The 18309-nt window shown below is 37.9% G+C and overlaps 2 protein-coding genes across 3 annotated transcripts; one reads left to right on the top strand and one right to left on the bottom strand.

The window, feature by feature from the left end:
• The first annotated feature begins 283 nt into the window (after window positions 1-283).
• Window positions 284-5904, top strand: LOC116718125 (zinc finger protein 260-like). The gene is made up of 2 exons (XM_032559807.1): window positions 284-543; window positions 2998-5904. The coding sequence occupies exons 1-2, from the start codon at window positions 405-407 to the stop codon at window positions 5283-5285; spliced, it is 2427 nt and encodes an 808-aa protein (XP_032415698.1). The 5' UTR covers window positions 284-404; the 3' UTR covers window positions 5286-5904.
• Window positions 5905-9938: 4034 nt separating this feature from the next.
• Window positions 9939-17575, bottom strand: LOC116718172 (fibulin-7). Of its 2 annotated transcripts, none has more exons than XM_032559872.1 (8): window positions 17360-17575; window positions 14525-14696; window positions 14278-14448; window positions 13629-13754; window positions 12792-12968; window positions 12576-12713; window positions 12035-12170; window positions 9939-11559 (listed from the first exon to the last, which is right to left on the bottom strand). In XM_032559872.1, exons 1-8 carry the CDS (start codon window positions 17426-17428, stop codon window positions 11196-11198), a joined length of 1353 nt encoding a protein of 450 aa, XP_032415763.1. In that variant the 5' UTR covers window positions 17429-17575; the 3' UTR covers window positions 9939-11195. The 2 variants fall into 2 exon arrangements, with proteins under 2 accessions (XP_032415763.1, XP_032415764.1); XM_032559873.1 differs by having other exon boundaries at window positions 14537-14696; window positions 17360-17574.
• Window positions 17576-18309: the final 734 nt, after the last annotated feature.

Here is an 18309-nt window from a genome sequence, read left to right as displayed (position 1 = left end):
CCTATTTATGATTATTTCATACGTATGGAAGCCCGTTTCCGTCACTCTGTTAAAAAAATAAAAATAAATTATCTCATTATAATGAGATTGTATCTCAAAATAATGAGATAGTATCTCAAAATAATGAGATACTATCTCAAAAATAATGAGATAGTATCTCAAAATAATGAGATAATATCTCAAAATAATGAGATAGTAACTCAACATAATGAGATAGTAACTCAAAATAATGAGATAATTTTTTTAACAGAGTGGCGGAAACGGGCTTCCATAGATTTGCCAACCGCCAAAAAAAAATCGAAGAAGAAGAAGCCGTTGTAGAGGATGAAGACGGAGGGCACGTGGTCTGTTTTGTTTAACGTGTGAATGTTTAAACATTTCTTCGGTCCAGCTTAAACAAGTTCATGAACAAGTGGTTAAGAGCTGCGGAAGAAACATTCACAGAGTTTAACGAAATAACCGTCGAGTCGGAGGAAGAGATGGACGATCAGCGCAGACTGCTGGCTTTTTCCCGGACTCCCCAGATCATCTTACACCGAATAGGTAGGAAACACCAACGTTTGGTGTTCCGTCTCGCCGGCAACGATTGTGGCCAGACATTTTTTCTAACTTTCGGAATCTAGAAATGTTGCTTTGACATTTTGGGTCCTGGTTAAAGTTTTAAAATAATATAATGGGTTGTCTACTCTTAAGTTATATCGGTTTCATCTCGCTACGGCGAATCGTCACATGACCAGGCATCTTTACGTTTTGCCTGTACGAGAGCAAGTCAACGGACCTTACCAGAGGAGCCGCTTTTCATTGGCTGATGCTCATTCTACGTGGTCACGTGCGTGGCCGTCTCACAAACACACCGTTAGCCTCACGTTAGCTAAGTACAGCATAATGGCAGAACTGATACAACTTCTACACCTTGAAGCCTGTCTGCTACACAGTCTTATGTTAGCTAAACAGATCAATATGCAATGTGTCTGTATCTGACATACACTAAAGATTTTATTTTAGCAGAAAAGGCTTTGGACTAAACTGTTTAATCGTGTTAGCCACGTTAGCACCAAGTACAGCTAGTCAATCAACCATCGCTGTGTTCAGGGAAGCACTGATTAATAATCGAGAAATAAATATCAAGCCTGGGAACTTGATATCTTAACGGACTGAATGTTATGTTTTTAAGTAATCTTTGCTCGGCTTGCGGGGCGCAGGCGGTTGCCACGGTAACAGGTATGCTTAAACTACAAAGAGAGAGAGTAAAAAGGTAGGAGTGGTTTTGAGTTGATCACCTGTTCAGGTTATTTTACCTTTGTTTACCTTTGCTGTGGCGCATTACAGCCGCTGTAGTTTCTAAACGTTGGACTAATTACCTCGTTCATTTGTGAGTTTACGTCATTCACAACAAACATCAAACAGAACAAATATATTTCATAAAATTTTAACAAACAAATGGCTTCTACCGAGGTAATTATGTGAAATTAAATTAATTATATCCCAACTTCAGAAGATTTGCCTTTACCTTTACAGAGCTCTTTGGTTCCTCCTGTCAGTCTGTAGCTTCTCATCAAACCAAATTTCAGATCTACCATAACTGACTGACACCTGCTGGCCTCAGGTTTGCAACCAGCTTGTGACTGAGAAACCAGTAACCTCCTCCCAGATGATGACATGAACTTGTTAGTTCCTCTGTCCATTGTAGTAGCTGATATATGGTGAAAATCCGGTAGAAATGATGCACTAATCGAGTCATGCTTACACAGAAACAACGCGCTGTGAGGCTTTGCTTGTGAGACTTGCGGTCACGTGGGTCGGTTGTGGGCGGAGCTTGGTAAGGTCCATAAAATACTTTAATAATCAACTATAAGTAAAATATCTTATACATATGTTCTTTAAAAGGTCTTCTACTGAAGATATATATTGATAATTTTATCCCCGCATGCATCCGTTATTCATAAGAAGACTAACGTAAGCACGGCAACCAGCCCCGCAGCAGAGTTAGCCGTGCCGCCCTGGACTGGAAGCTTTTTACAGAAATAGACTTCAAAGATTGGAAATATTAGGTTCTTAGACTAACATGATTACTCAGCATTTTTGTTTGCATCATTATTGTTTAGAGTGTATTAATAAACATGGTTATTTTATTTGAAAGGTTGCAAACATGTTTAGCTATTTATTTTTAAATTAAAAGCCCTTTTACTGTCTCCCCACAAAATCATCTTTCTGATAATTAGAAAGATACAGCTGATAAAAATTGAAAGAGAAAGGGAGACAGATAAAAAAATATGAAGGCTAAATAAATACAGTAGATAGTGGATGAATATTCACTATGTACTGCATGTATCCTACGTCTTCTACATCACTGTCACTCCCTCAGTTGAGAGTTCCCACTCTGTAAAGGGCCATACTTTGTGACCCTTTCCACAAAGTATGGCCTATGTTCAGTGCACTGAATTACTAAAAGATGGCAACATCTTTTAGTAAGATCTTACTAAAGATGATCATCTTACTACAGACCAAGCAAGACCAAAGTTCCTCCAGGATGTACATTTGTGCATAATAACAAATTTTCACCTGACTTTGGCACATAAAGACAAAGCCATCTGCATGATGTGGCATTTAAAAAAATCTTTAAAAAAAAAGAAAAAAATCCTGCACTCTGCGCTGATCAGCCATCTAAAACGAGTCTAAAGACATTTGTAACCATGCCTCGTTATTATAGGTTATGCATGTGATTATTTTTTTTTTTTTTGTATGTATAAATAGATTAGATTAGTGTAAGTTAGTTTACGTAGTTTCCCACTGGCCACAATAAATCCTGAATATAAAACTGACATTTAACTAACATAACCAACATAAAATGTAATAATTCCTAAATAACAGAAATAATTATAACTTGCACTTAATTAAAAATTTCCAATTACAAATTTGGGATTAAATTAAAGTCTTCTCTCATTTACTTCAATAAATAAAGTTAACAATTCCTCTTTTTTCTGTTTTCTTCTCTAGATCGCCAACGACATAACGTTTATAAGAAGCTATGTGACCTGGAGAGGAGCTCCACTCTGGACCAGGAGGAGTTAGAACCTCTGCAGGGGAAACAAGAACAGGAAGAGCCAGATGATCAACAGAGAAAAGAAGAGCAGGAGGATCTAAAACATCAGCAGATAAAAGTGGAAGAGAAAGAAGTTTACTGCAGTCAGAGTGAAGAACAGGTTGCATCAAAACAGGAGACTGATACCTTCATGGGGGCTACTGTTTATGAGCAAACACAAGACTCTGAATCGGAACCAAACGGGAACCAAGTCAACTTCCAGGAAGCTGCTGAAGCTGAGAAGAAAAATCAGGGAAGAAGCAAACCTTTCTCATGTGTCATCTGTGAAAAACGTTTCACTGCCAAACATGCTCTCAATGATCATATTAGAATTCACACCGGTGAAAAGCCGTTTTCATGTGGGAACTGTGGACAAAGTTTTAGTCATGAACAGAATTTGACTCAGCACATGATGCTTCACACTGGTGAAAAGCCGTTTTCATGTGGGAACTGTGGACAAAGTTTTAGTCAAAAGCGTCATTTAACTCGGCACATGATGCCTCACACTGGTGAAAAGCCATTTCCATGTGGGAACTGTGGACAAAGTTTTAGTCATGAACAGAATTTGACTCAGCACATGATGATTCACACTGGTGAAAAGCCGTTTTCATGTGGGAACTGTGGAAAAAGTTTTAGTCGAAAGCATCATTTAACTCGGCACATGATGATTCACACTGGTGAAAAGCCGTTTTCATGTGGGAACTGTGGAAAAAGTTTTAGTCATAAACAGAATTTGACTCAGCACATGATGATTCACACTGGTGAAAAGGCGTTTTCATGTGGGAACTGTGGACAAAGTTTTAGTCAAAAACAGGATTTAACTCGGCACATGATGATTCACACTGGTGAAAAGCCGTTTTCATGTGGGAACTGTGGACAAAGTTTTAGTCAAAAACAGGATTTAACTCGGCACATGATGATTCACACTGGTGAAAAGCCGTTTTCATGTGGGAACTGTGGACAAAGTTTTAGTCGAAAGCATCATTTAACTCGGCACATGATGATTCACACTGGTGAAAAGCCGTTTTCATGTGGGAACTGTGGAAAAAGTTTTAGTCATAAACAGAATTTGACTCAGCACATGATGATTCACACTGGTGAAAAGCCGTTTTCATGTGGGAACTGTGGACAAAGTTTTAGTCAAAAACAGGATTTAACTCGGCACATGATGATTCACACTGGTGAAAAGCCGTTTTCATGTGGGAACTGTGGACAAAGTTTTAGTCAAAAACAGGATTTAACTCGGCACATGATGATTCACACTGGTGAAAAGCCGTTTTCATGTGGGAACTGTGGACAAAGTTTTAGTCAAAAGCGTCATTTAACTCGGCACATGATGATTCACACTGGTGAAAAGCCGTTTTCATGTGGGAACTGTGGACAAAGTTTTAGTCAAAAGCGTCATTTAACTCAGCACATGATGATTCACACTGGTGAAAAGCCGTTTTCATGTGGGAACTGTGGAAAAAGTTTTAGTCAAAAGTGTCATTTAACTCGGCACATGATGATTCACACTGGTGAAAAGCCGTTTTCATGTGGGAACTGTGGACAAAGTTTTAGTCAAAAACAGGATTTAACTCGGCACATGATGATTCACACTGGTGAAAAGCCGTTTTCATGTGGGAACTGTGGACAAAGTTTTAGTCAAAAGCGTCATTTAACTCGGCACATGATGATTCACACTGGTGAAAAGCCGTTTTCATGTGGGAACTGTGGAAAAAGTTTTAGTCATGAACAGAATTTGACTAAGCACATGATGATTCACACTAGTGAAAAGCCGTTTTCATGTGGGAACTGTGGAAAAAGTTTTAGTCAAAAACAGAATTTAACTCGGCACATGATGATTCACACTGGTGAAAAGCCGTTTTCATGTGGGAACTGTGGACAAAGTTTTAGTCAAAAACATAATTTGACTCAGCACATGATGATTCACACTGGTGAAAAGCCGTTTTCATGTGGGAACTGTGGACAAAGTTTTAGTCAAAAACAGGATTTAACTCGGCACATGATGATTCACACTGGTGAAAAGCCGTTTTCATGTGGGAACTGTGGACAAAGTTTTAGTCATAAACATAATTTGACTCAGCACATGATGATTCACACTGGTGAAAAGCCGTTTTCATGTGGGAACTGTGGAAAAAGTTTTAGTCGAAAGCATCATTTAACTCGGCACATGATGATTCACACTGGTGAAAAGCCGTAGAACTATTTTCCATATTTGTCCTATGTTGAGTTTCATTATAAAAGTCATTTAGATGAAAACTGGAGGGCCTTCTTGTTTATAAAGTGGGAAAATGGTTTAAGTTTCTAGTTTGTTAAATGTGATCATTTGGATCTTGACATTTGGATACTTAGAGATGTACAATATGAATTTGAAGTATTGATTTGTATTATTCTGTATGGAAAGAATGAGTGGGGTGAATGAGGTTTACTTTAATAAATTTTTAATCCAAAATAAAATGTGCTGTTGTGCTCTCTTTGTAGATTTTCATTACGGTAATTGTTTTGCACTTTGAAATTTACTGTATTAAAAAAAAATCTTTGATAGGTTTGTCTTTAAAGCAAAACTAGACTGAAACTGAGGCTGTTATTTGTTTCAAATTATATTAACCAGTCTATATAAAAGCTTTTCAAATAAATTAATATGCCCTTTTGCTTAGAAAATGCAATATACATATTTTCCTTCATTGATTGTGCTTGATTGTACAAAGTATGTGTGATTATTCTCTCCAATAATTTGGTGTGTAGCTTGTCGTAGTTGTATAATTTTTCTATTTTCTGCTGTGGCTGTTTTCTATTAAAGATCACTATCTTTTCTTAAAGTTGAAACTAATTTAATCTCTACACATAGATATATGTTTGATTAATTCCTTACAAAGTCACTTGATCACTTGCATTTCCTTTGAAAATGTAGTGAGTGCTGAACGCTACTGCTGTAATTTGCATAAATATTTGAGTTTAAGTGCATGATCATGCTTACAAAGGTAAAGTATAATATATATTGAAGTATTTCAGTATTAAAGAGAGCAACAACTTTTAACCCATACTGCAGTAACAAGAGTGTATAAGCGGGAAGTCAATATTTGCAGTGTTGACCCCTCTTCTTCAGGACCTCTGCAATTCTCCCTGGCATGCTCTCAATCAATTTCTGGATCAAATCCTGACTGAGTCCATTCTTGCACAATCAATGCCTGCATTTTGTCAGAATTCCTAGGTTTTCGTTTGTCCACCCGTCTCTTGATGATTGACCACAAGTTTTCAATGGGATTAAGATCAGGGGAGTTTCCAGGCCATGGACCCAAAATCTCTATGTTTTGTTCCCTGAGCCAGTTAGATATCACCTTTGCTTTATGGCAAGGTGCTCCATCATGCTGGAAAAGGCATTGTTCATCACCAAACTGCTCTTGGACGGTTGGGAGAAGTTGCTCTCGGAGGACATTCTGGTACCATTCTTTATTCATGGCTGTGTTTTTAGGTAAGACTGTGAGAGAGCCGACTCCCTTGGCTGAGAAGCAACCCCACACATGAATGGTTTCAGGATGCTTTACAGTTGGCATGAGACAAGACTGGTGGTAGCGCTCACCTCGTCTTCTCCGAACAAGCTGTTTTCCAGATGTCCCAAACAATCAGAAAGGGGATTCATCAGAGAAAATGACTTTACGCCAGTCCTCAGCAGTCCACTCCCTGTACCTTTTGCAGAATATCAGTCTGTCCCTGATGTTTTTCCTGGAGAGAAGTGGCTTCTTTGCTGCCCTCCTTGAGACCAGGCCTTGCTCCAAGAGTCTCCGCCTCACAGTGCGTGCAGATGCACTCACACCTGCCTGCTGCCATTCCTGAGCAAGCTCTGCACTGCTGGTAGCCCGATCCCGCAGCTGAAACACTTTTAAGAGACGGTCCTGGCGCTTGCTGGTCTTTCTTGGGCGCCCTGGAGCCTTTTTGGCAGCAATGGAACCTCTCTCCTTGAAGTTCTTGATGATGCGATAGATTGTTGACTGAGGTGCAATCTTTCTAGCTGCGATTCTCTTTCCTGTTAGGCCATTTTTGTGCAGTGCAATGATGACTGCATGTGTTTCTTTCAAGATAACCATGGTTCACAGAAGAGAAACAATGATGCCAAGCACCAGTGATGCCACTGGACAAGCATCATTGTCCAGTGGTGCCATTCTTACTTAATCATGACAGATTGATCTCCAGCTCTGTCCTCATCACCACCCACACCTGCGTTAATGGAGCAATCACTGAAACAATGTTAGCTGGTCCCTTTAAGGCAGGGCTGCAATGAAGTTGAAATGTGTTTTGGGGGATAAAGTTCATTTCTTAGGCAAATATTGACATTGCAATTAATTGCTGTTACGCTGATCACTCTTTATAACATTCTGGAGTATATGCAAATTGCCGTTATAAAAACTGAAGCAGTAGACTTTGTAAATATTAACATTTGAATCATTCTCAAAACATTTGGCCATGACTGTAGGTACAGCCTCTAGTCAAACTTCAATATGACAGAATATGAATATGAATAATTAGGGGGGGTAAGGGATGAGGGGAGGGGGTCGGAAGTGTTGACAGTTTTGTCTTAAAAGCAAAATGAGATTGAAACCGATGCTGTCATTTGTTTCAAATTATATTAAACAGTCTTATTTTTAGCTGTCTACAAGCTTTTCAAATACATTAAGATACCTTTGTCCATTACAGGAAATGTAATACCATCTGTAAACTATCATTTATTATTCTTGATTGTACAAAGAATGTGTGATTATTGTCTTCAATAATTTGGTGTCTCCCATCTTAATTGTATATTTTTTCTCATTTCTGATGCTGTCTTCTTTTAAAGATTCTTTTATAGATATATGTTTAAAGTCTTAGAACGTAACAAGAACAATTGCATCTTCTATAAAAATGGAAGTGTCTTTAACAAGTAGCTTCTTAACTGTTTGTTAAAAGGGCACATATTGCATTCATTGAATGCTCTTGCTGAAATTTGCAGAAATATGAGTTCAATTGGAGAACAGTTACTGAAATGTAATGAGTAGAATCAGCAGGAAAAATGAAATAGTCTGCGAATTTGGTGACAGAAAAAAAAACTGTCATTTAAGCTGAATAATTGGAGTATTATTGAATAACAAAAATCTACAACTGTGTTGTAATTAATATTTTGTCTGGTAAAAATGTTTATTCATAAACAAAGAGAGCTAAGATAATCCCCAGTTTTTAATTTTTAAAAAAATCTGAATTCCAATGGTATTGGGAATCTCTGAAATATATTGAAACATGGATACCTGACTGAAATATTAATGGAATTGCTCATTGATGCATGTTAAAACCAAAATAATCGTCCACTTGTAGTTTTATTTAATATATTTTATATCACTTATGCTTTTGTGTTCCCATTTCTAAGTTTGTCTCTGCGAAGCCCTTTGTAGATTTGCACTATTGTAAATTGCCATACTCTTTTTGTTGCATGCATCGTTTAAAAAAAGAAAAAGAAGTCTCAAAAATTAAATAGAATTGAAGTTAAATTGGATTTAGTTGATTTTATTTAGGAATAATTCGAAAAGTAAAATTCATCAGATTATCTGTGTTGATTATTTAAAATGAACGGTTATTTATTAATAGTATGTAATCCTTGAGTGACAGTCTGATTTGTATGGAAGCCCGTTTCCGCCACTCTGTAAAAAAAAAATTTATCTCATTATTTTGAGTTACTATCTCATTATTTTGAGTTACTATCTCATTATTTTGAGATAGTATCTCATTATAATGAGATAATTTATTTTTATTTTTTTTAACAGAGTGGCGGAAACGGGCTTCCATACAAATTTAACTACAACTGAATAGTTGATGAAAAGCAAAGTAAAACTTCGAACCCCTGGACCATAACATGCACAAGTACAAAAAGAGAAATAGTTTCATCATAATACAATTTTTAAAAAAAGCTTGTCTTGGAAGTGCACATAAATATTTCATAAATTGTGTATGTTCCTTCTCTAGGAGGGACTTCCAGTGCTGAAGGATCTGTTTCTTGAGTATCCCTATAGTGGATGCAGGAATCACCAACCAGTAGGTAGGAAATCAGGTCTACTACTACAACCTAGACACTAGTGAAAATGATCCCAAAAAGAAAATCCTGAAGCTGTGCTTCATACCAGTTCTTTGATTTATTTCTCATCATAGTAAGAAAAAATATATACATCTGTTTGGAATATTGGAAGATTTAATCATTACGGTCACGTCTAAGCTCTGAACATTAGGGGGCAGTGTTGCATAATAAGCCAACTAACAAACCAAATATCACTATCAATGGTAACATAAAGTGAGTGTAATGTTTTCTGACGACAGTACCATGTTATTAATTTCTGTAATCACTCATTATTATACTTTTATTGCTGTCCATTTCAGAGAACAGGTTTTGGAGCTGAAGGAATAAACATAAATGGTTCTGGAAGGCAGTTTCAGTTTGTGTAGAAATTATTGTATCAGGAAAGAAACAATACAGAAGTAAAATATAGAAAATGTGAGATGTAGATGAGTGGGAGTTTTATTTGGGTCTATGGATGGGAACTAATACTTTATTGGACAATACACTCATATTACTTATGATACTTATAATAACAGAAATATCATTTTTGACTTTTGGCCAAATAGCTTAGTTTGATTTATCCAAAGGGAGAACCTTAATTTTTACTGTCATGTGCTTGAAAACTGCAACCAGGACTTGGCGTTCTTATTATTACATTATTACATTATTATTTGTCTTCTCAATATTCTTCCACTCGAGCTGTGGACCTCTCCACTGACCTCTGGCTGCTTCTGTCATGCTTGTGTTTATAAAATACTCAAATGCAGAGAGACACTGTGATAAAACAGGATGCTTTAATAAAATAATGAAAACTTACAGAAAATAACACTGGGAGATCAGGTCCAGGAAATGCATAGTGAACAGAACAACCCATAGATGAACAGTGAGAACCAGTGACCTCATACACTAAGGAGAATAACAGAACCAGATGAAATAATCCGAGACAAAGAGGACCAGCTGGGGCAGAATGCATGCAGGTTAAACTGAGGGAGAGACTAATAAACACAAGAGAGTTAAACTCAAAGAAACTGCAAATCAAGAAGGGAAAGAATCAAAGTATTGTTATAAGAGAACAAAATCCAATGCACAAAGAACAGAATACATGGCTAGACTAAGAAAATACAAAAGAATGACCTAATACAGCAACATCATTCTAGTGCCCACAAAGAAATTAACTGTAATATGGCAAAAACTTTATGAACATAGCAATAAGGAAATTATCATCAACACATAAACACAAATGAAAACCAACACACCTGTCGATCACGAGAACTTCTTTCAGATTCTGTACTGTGTTCATGCAACACTTTATCACTGCATTATGTGGCTTCCCTGTCAGATTTAATAACTAACATTCTAAATTGAAGTTTGTGGCCGTTATGTGACAAAGTTAAAGCTTTATGGATACTTTTGGAAGGCACTTGATCTTCCACTAAATAAGACAGGAAAACAATCACACAGATCAAGCATCTGGGGTGCGTGGAACATTGACTTGTTTTGCATTTTCTAAAGTTAAATTTATACTTGCACTTTAATCACAGAAGCCCTTTTCAGCAGCTTAATTTCAAATTCTCCAAACAGTGTTCGCTCTGTCCTGTCGGACTTCCTGGTTTTTAACCACCACAGCTCACATTTATCAGGTTTCCAATGCATTCCTTGGTTTTTGCAGCATGTTTCACTTTATTTTCAGTGTATTTACAGATTTCAACAAACATGTTTTTCTTTTTTTTTTTTGAAGAAGAAGTTTTACAAATGCAAGACTTTAAATTGTTTACGTGATATTTAATAATTCCACCCAGGCACAAATATGAAGTCCTATCACACAAGTTTTAAAACCAGAATACAAAGCAGCAAAATAATAGTTATGTAACGTTCACTCATCACCCGTATCGTCACAGCATGCTTGGTAGTTTTATTCAGGACAGACAGTTTAATTATGTCTTGCATGGCGTCATGTGAATGCTGGTTTTCTGTTTAACTTACAATCTTCTCAATCTTTGTAAAATATTTATTTCCCTTTTTTTTTTTTTTTTTTTAGAATTCATACTGGGAAACAAACATGGTAATTTTGGTGATGTACCTTCCCAGCTGGACCCGTCTCTCCAGCTCGCTCATCTCCACCTCCGCCTCCAGAGCGGCGGGGCCCTGGACGGGGTTCACCAGCATCAGCTGACCCGTCTGACGGTCTGAGCGCTGAACTGTGAAGTGGCGGCGTGCTTGCCGCCCCCCGAGTAAGGTGAAGCGAAGCGTGTCGCCCAATTGGCGCAGGGCTGAGACCCGGAACATGACGCGTGGGGCGGACAGGTTGGACACAACAGCGAGGTAATGGTAGGAAAAGGAGGTTGGGGTCTGAGAACAGGCTTTGTTGTCCAAAGGGCAGGGGTTACGTTCACAACGCCTGGAATAGAACAGAGGAAAATTTAAAGCTGTTAGTTTGTTTTCTGCTTCATCCTTTCATGTTAAATATCGTATTTTCCTTTCATTGCTCTCAAAGTTACCTTAGAGAATTTGGAAACTTAACTCTCATCCATCCATCATTACATCCCTTTAGACTGAACATGGTCTTCAGAGAAGAAATGCTTATGACAATAAAACTGTTACAGTAAAATATTTAAAACAATTTTTTAATCATTTAAGTGTTTGTGAATATATGTGTTATTAACACAGTCTAACGTTAATTTAAAGTGTCTGAGCTATGTCTCTCCAAAGTGCATTAAAGACAACAAGAGCTTTGATTTCTGGGATCAGACCCTTTATTTGTCTATCAGGACTGTATGCACTGAATTTTATTTTCCTTATTTTGTGTTGAAATGAAATAGAAATAGACCAACTTTTACTTGATTTTTAGAGACAGTATTAAAGGTTTTACTCACATGGGTGATGTTTTGACATATGTTGCATGAGGGATTTTGGGGCAGTCCACCCGAACACACTGGAAGCCACCGTATGTGTTAACACACATCTGGTCGTTTGTGCAGTTGTTCTGCCTGGTAGCGCACTCATCAATATCTGAGAAAGAAAAAGGACCAGGAGTTTCAATGATTAAACACTTTATTGCTGTTCAAACTGAGAAGAAAATATGCTAATAAAACTACATATATCTTTTTTAGTTTATGCACATAAAAATACATGTTCTTGACTCTCAGTTGTTTTCCTAATACACTATAGGTAGTCTTCATGTACTGGCACAGTTTTAAAACATCTAATTTTTTATAGCGTGCTATTTTTCTTTTCTTTGTTTCCATTTACATCAAGGCTGCACCCACTTCTTTCATAATATCGTAACTTTTTTGTGGTTTTTGCCCCAGTTTGCTTGTTCTGTATCTTTAAAACACATTTTTAGATGTTTCAACTTCATTTTCTATGACATGGGCGTAGTAAGCTGGTCTCCAAACTCCCCAAGTGTCTCTTCACCTTTACAGCTGCGTCCGTCACGAGTCACATTATACCCAGCAGGACAGGAGCAGCGATAGCCTCCAGGGGTGTTAACACACTTATGTAAACACAGTTTTCCTGCTGGTCCATTATGGAAGAGCTCACATTCATCTATATCTGCAACGCACAATGAACACACATTAGACATCCCAAACAGGCATTTGTAGTTAGAGTTTGACTAACTGTGGAGCATACCTGTGCAGCTGTAGCTGTCTCTACCAGAGATGGTGTATCCTGGCTCACAGGTGCAGTGGGTGGTCCCCTGCACTATAGTGCAGCGTGACGGACGAACGTACGCCCCGGTTGTGGCAGCTGGTAAGGTGGAAGCACCCAAAGTGGAGCCAGCAGAAGTATTTGTTGTGGTGATGAAGACTGAAGGAGACGAGGGACGGGAAGTGGCAGTCAGATGCAGAAAAGGCTTTAAGTTTGATGTAGTTTTCTTTAACGGTGCTCTCTGTCAACTCCATTTTTTTAATCTGACACAATGGGACAGACAGCTCAGTCAGAGCTGCCAACAACAAAGACAGTTGTATAAGAAGTGAAGTATTTTGATCAATAAGTGAAGTATTTTGATCAATTCCAGAACAATAGTTTGATTCTTCTTTTTTTCCTTTTATGCTCAAAAGTGTAGACGTTGCACATTTGAAGAGGAAGTGCTGGAGATGCCTCTGGTTGGCCCACCTTTTAGACGTGTGCAGAAAAATAGCATTTTTGGTTCAATGATCCAAGAGGTCTTTAAATATGAGAGAAGTAGTGTTTACCAAACATATTGTTGGAGATTTGTCACAAATAAAAGATGTCTTTGTTGGTTGTAAAACTGAAACTTTGAAGAAACTCGTGTCTTTTGGACAGATTTTGACATAGACAATTTAATTAGTCACATTTAAACTGCATTTACATGCGCTGTACATTCATTTATCACTCAAGAGCAAAATCTTAATGTTTTACTACCATACGATGAAGAAAAACTGGCGAACAAAAAGTGCCATTCCCACACATGCATAGCGTGGGCATGTTGTGCTTTAAACTCACATGTTGGCACAGGGCTTTGACAGGTCTCTCCAACCCAGCCTTTGGCACAGACACAGGAAAACTGGTTCATCTCATCCACACACGTCCCACCGTTCAGGCAGGGAGACGATGCGCACTCATTGAAGTCTGAGGGAGGAAGACGCAGACGAGGTTACGCACTGCTGGTACTTTTGTACGCTGCAGATCATGTGACGTGTGCAACTTGATAACCCTGATCCTCGAGCCACCAGGACATCACGACATACGGATGCGTGAGATAGAAGTATGAAAAAATAATAAGGGAAAAGAAGGCTAGTGTTTGGTGTTGCCAATTTGTAAGAAAATGCATGTTTGATCAAACAGCCTTTGAGCTGTTATCTCAAAGTCAGGAAGCAATCAGGCGGGACAAAGAGGCTGGAGTGGAATGTCCCATGTCAGACTTTCTCTGGGCAACAACCAACATATGGGAAAAAGAAATGTGATTACAGAGCGCATTCAAAATTCACCTTTATGTGGAAAACAGTAGCATTTCTGATGAAATGGTGTCAAAATGAAAAAAATATAGTGATGAGAGAGTAAAGGGATTGTTTGAGAGAAAAGATGACGAGAAGAAGGAAATGTAGGAAATGTCTCAGCACGGAGGGCACACAGCACAGGACTCGACGCAAACCTCGACATGTCGGCTGCTGGCCAGTCCAGGTGAGGCTTTCTTGACAAACTCTGCTTTCTGATCCCACAATTTCATACCCGGGGTCACACAGAAAGTGGACCTCATGGCCGACACTGTGGGATTTGCCAAGTTTCCTCCCATTAATGGGTTCATCGAGTTTTGGACAAGTACCTTGCAAAAATACAGACATTAACGAAAACATCAACATAAACTTAAAGTACACTTTTGCTAAAATTAACCTATTTACATTTTAGCTTACTGTTTGTAGATTTTGCTGTCTGCTTCCCTGTACTGCTCTGAAGTAAATTTATTTTCTTCCTCAGGTTGCGCAGACTTTGCAAACAGGAGGCTTCATGGGCCGACAAAAGCTTCTGCACCTGCTTCAGCGTAACTTGGATTTCCTGCCTGTTTGGACAGTCCTGGCACAAAGCAGAACAGTAAGCAAAATTCAGAACGGCAGTGTTACCAATTTTCAGTAATTTTCGCATCAGATTGCAATAGATCCTAAAACCTTAACTGGTTGCATGTTGTGGTCTAGACTCTTCAAAAGCTTACGCTACAAATGTTTAAAATTACAGAAAGTTCTTCTGAAGTGTTCTTCAAAGAAAATGCTGGTTTCCTTGATTTATTTATGTTCCATTGCAGCAGTTACTCCTGTTGAAAATAAATATTTAGCTGCAGAGAAAGATCTTCTGAAGTGAGAGACCACAAGCCACTTCTGTCACTGACCGATGAGCCAGCGGATAACTTTTTCTAGATCTATTAAATAACAAATCTCATATATAAATCACCTTAAAACCATAAACATTTTATCTTCCAGATGCCAAAGAGCTTCAGTATATATGGCCACAAACATAAGTGTAAAATGAAGATTTGTGCTATTTAGATGTCCATGTGTGGAGGAGATCATACAGTACTTTGGAAAAACATTCATAGCCACTATTTTTTCACATTTTGTAAAATGACTGTTGCAAACCTCAATGCATTTCACTATGGTTTGATGTAATAGTTCAACACAAAGTAGTGCAAAAAGGCAAAGTGGACGGAAATGTGCCTTTCACCACAACAAGCTTTGGGAAATCGACAAATTAGAAAATGGAGTTCAGAATTTTGTTGAATGAAACCAATTCTAGGTTTCCTTTGCAACTTTTTCCACAAGCAAACACTGGAAGAAGTTGCTCTGATCAGAAGAGACCAAAACCTTTTGGTCAACACGCAAAGCACTAAACATAGTGGTTGTAGCATCATGCTGTGGGATTACTTTTTTTTTAGCTATAAGTGCTGGTGAGAAGATAAGAGGAACTAAATATAGGGTGATCCTGGAATAAAACTTATTTATTCTTACAATGACAGAGTTTATGTCAAAGCATAAAGATTTTATTTTGGGATAAAAAAAAATCCCCTCAAGGACAGGCTGGGGAAGAAGGATTGGTGGTGTGAATACAAAGGCATGTCAGAATTTGAAAAGTATCTTCACTTGTTGTGCACTACCTTTATGAACAAAATCCCAACAAAACACTCCAAAGATTGTGGCTGTAATGGGACAAAGATGTGGTAAAATTCAAAGATATAAATACTTTCAAAAGTATATACAGTACTTCAAGAGTCGTCACTTGAAATACAAGCAGAAGTTTCCTCATTAGAAAGCTAATGTTTAGTCACAAACCCTCTGTGCAACATGTATTTTGGTTTTAAATTGAATATTCTGTGTAAAAGTCATAAAATTACATACATATAAAACACTAGAAAAAATTCAGAGACCATTTGAAAGGATCGGTTTCTCTGATTTTACTCTATAGGTTTATGTTTGAGTAAAATGAACATTGTTCTTTTATTCTATGAACTACTGACAACATGTCTCTGAAATTAGAAGCAAAAAGTTTGGATTTATTAGCAGAAAGTAATGAAAAATGATGCAGTTCTTTCAGACCTCAAATAATACAAAGAAAACAAGTTCATATTCATTTAGAAACAACAATACTAATGTTTTATCTCAGGAAGAGTTCAGAAATCAATATTTGGTGGGGAAACCAGGAGGTTTTCAAAGGGGTTCAGTGCAGTGGGCTCTTCATTTTTTTTCCAGAGATGCATCTATGTTACTTTCACTGAAAAATAGATTGAAAACAAAACCAATTGGGTTCAGTTTGGACTATAGCTGCCTTCCCTGTGTTAAATCACTACATGTTAGTGGATGTAGAGGGAAAGGAGGGCTAGATTCTTGTTTGTAGGTTTCACGTTTCCCTTCATTACACTCATTCATTCATCTCCATCATTCCCTCACCTGCCCAGCCGCTCATGCATATTTTTGCACAACCAATTAGTGTTTTCATCTGGGGGAGGTTATATAAGAAATGCAAATATTTGTTGGAAACACCTTTCTTTATTTAGGCTCAACGGAGGTTTGGAAAGACTTCAGTCATCTGGTGGAGATGGAGGCTGGAGTTCACAGCGTTGCTCTCAAAGGCCTCTTTCTGTTTGCGCTAGAAGGGATTTTACATGGCTTCACTAATTCACTAATGTGAAGTCACTGATGTTTCCACAGTTGGCACGGAATTACGGTAAAAATCTAAACAAATCAAATCAAAATAAGCAACATATGGGTACATGTACTGCTTAAAGGACCCAAATGATCATACTCATGTTCTTACATTTATTTATAAACCTGCTCAGGTTGACCACATCTCGGGAGAATGCAAACAAATACTGCACACGAAGGTACAGTTATAGATGTAATGAAGTGAAGAGACTCATTCACAGACACACTGAGCTTCCTGGAAATGTTTTGCAGCCTTGCAGTGAAGCACAGCACAGATACGGTCGTGATTTCAGCCCTGGCGGAATGTGGCATGTTGTTCGAGAAGCTTGCGTGCAAAGCAGAGGGAAAAGAAGCTTTTCTCTCTTTAGTACAGTGAGGACTTTCATGATCATACTCATGAGTACCTCAGAGCATAAAGGAATTTGTGAGAAGTTAACCCTTAATAGCAAATGTTATTATGAGAGCCTGAAACTATTTAGATTAAACTTCAAACTTCGACACATTCTGCACATTAGTTAGGAACTTCTTTTCTGTAGAGATTCTTACCTGTCCAAAAGCAGGATGGAGAGAGCACACACATACCAAAGCAATGAGATTCACAGCTGATGCAAACATGTTTCCAGTACGCAGTCCTTTGGTGTGTTGAAAACTATCAGCAGAGTGAACTTGAACTGAGCTTCCCTGAGAGGGAGTGGGAATGTCAGGTGAGGAAATAGTCCTGAGTGGAAAAGCTGCTGTAGCTAAATGGTGTGGAATGCTGGGTTTACTTTACAGCAACCAATCAGGGGAAAGAGTTTTGGAGGAAAAATGTGACCATGTTATTATCCCTTCACTTAATTTGGAGAGCACTTCCTCTCTATGCAAGCAGCTAGAGAAGCTGTGCCCTCTGCAGGAGCATGTGCATACTGTACATGCATCCCTGCCCTTTGCATTCACTGGTTTAAACCATTTATGCATCAATTTTATGAAGTTTTAAGGAAGATGATACTTTTACCTACATGAGGCTGTTGAAGGTTGTAGCAGATCCCAGCTGAAAGGAAAGGAGAAGCAGTGGGAAGAAAGTGAAAAATATACGGCAAACATAGGAAAAAGGAAAGTAGCCTGAAGTAAATGGGTTTTTGAGATAATGATATATGTTATGACAGTAAGGTTCTAAATTAACAAACCAGTCAAATCCAGGCCCAGTTATACACAAATATATAAGCAAATGAAGCCAATAAAATCCAGTCATATTTAAGCTAAATTAAATAAAGTATTTTTCAAGCCTTGTGTAGCACAATGCAAATTCAGTTTATAATCGAGCTGGTAAACGTTATCTACTAAAGAACATTGCATTGAGTTGTTTTCTTTGCATCAATCCTTCCTCCTGAGAAAGATGTGGCAAGAAAGAATTGTTGTTTTTAGAAAATACTTATCCTGGTGGTCTGTATGTTTTAAAGCTAATGTCAAATATGAGACAGTAAAAAGGAATGTGTTTGTGCATGCAGACATGAAAT

This window comes from Xiphophorus hellerii, chromosome 4, assembly GCF_003331165.1.
Source record: "Xiphophorus hellerii strain 12219 chromosome 4, Xiphophorus_hellerii-4.1, whole genome shotgun sequence".
NCBI classification, from domain to species: domain Eukaryota; kingdom Metazoa; phylum Chordata; class Actinopteri; order Cyprinodontiformes; family Poeciliidae; genus Xiphophorus; species Xiphophorus hellerii.
Note: the sequence above shows the minus strand (reverse complement) of the source record. Positions and strands in the feature narration are given on the sequence as shown.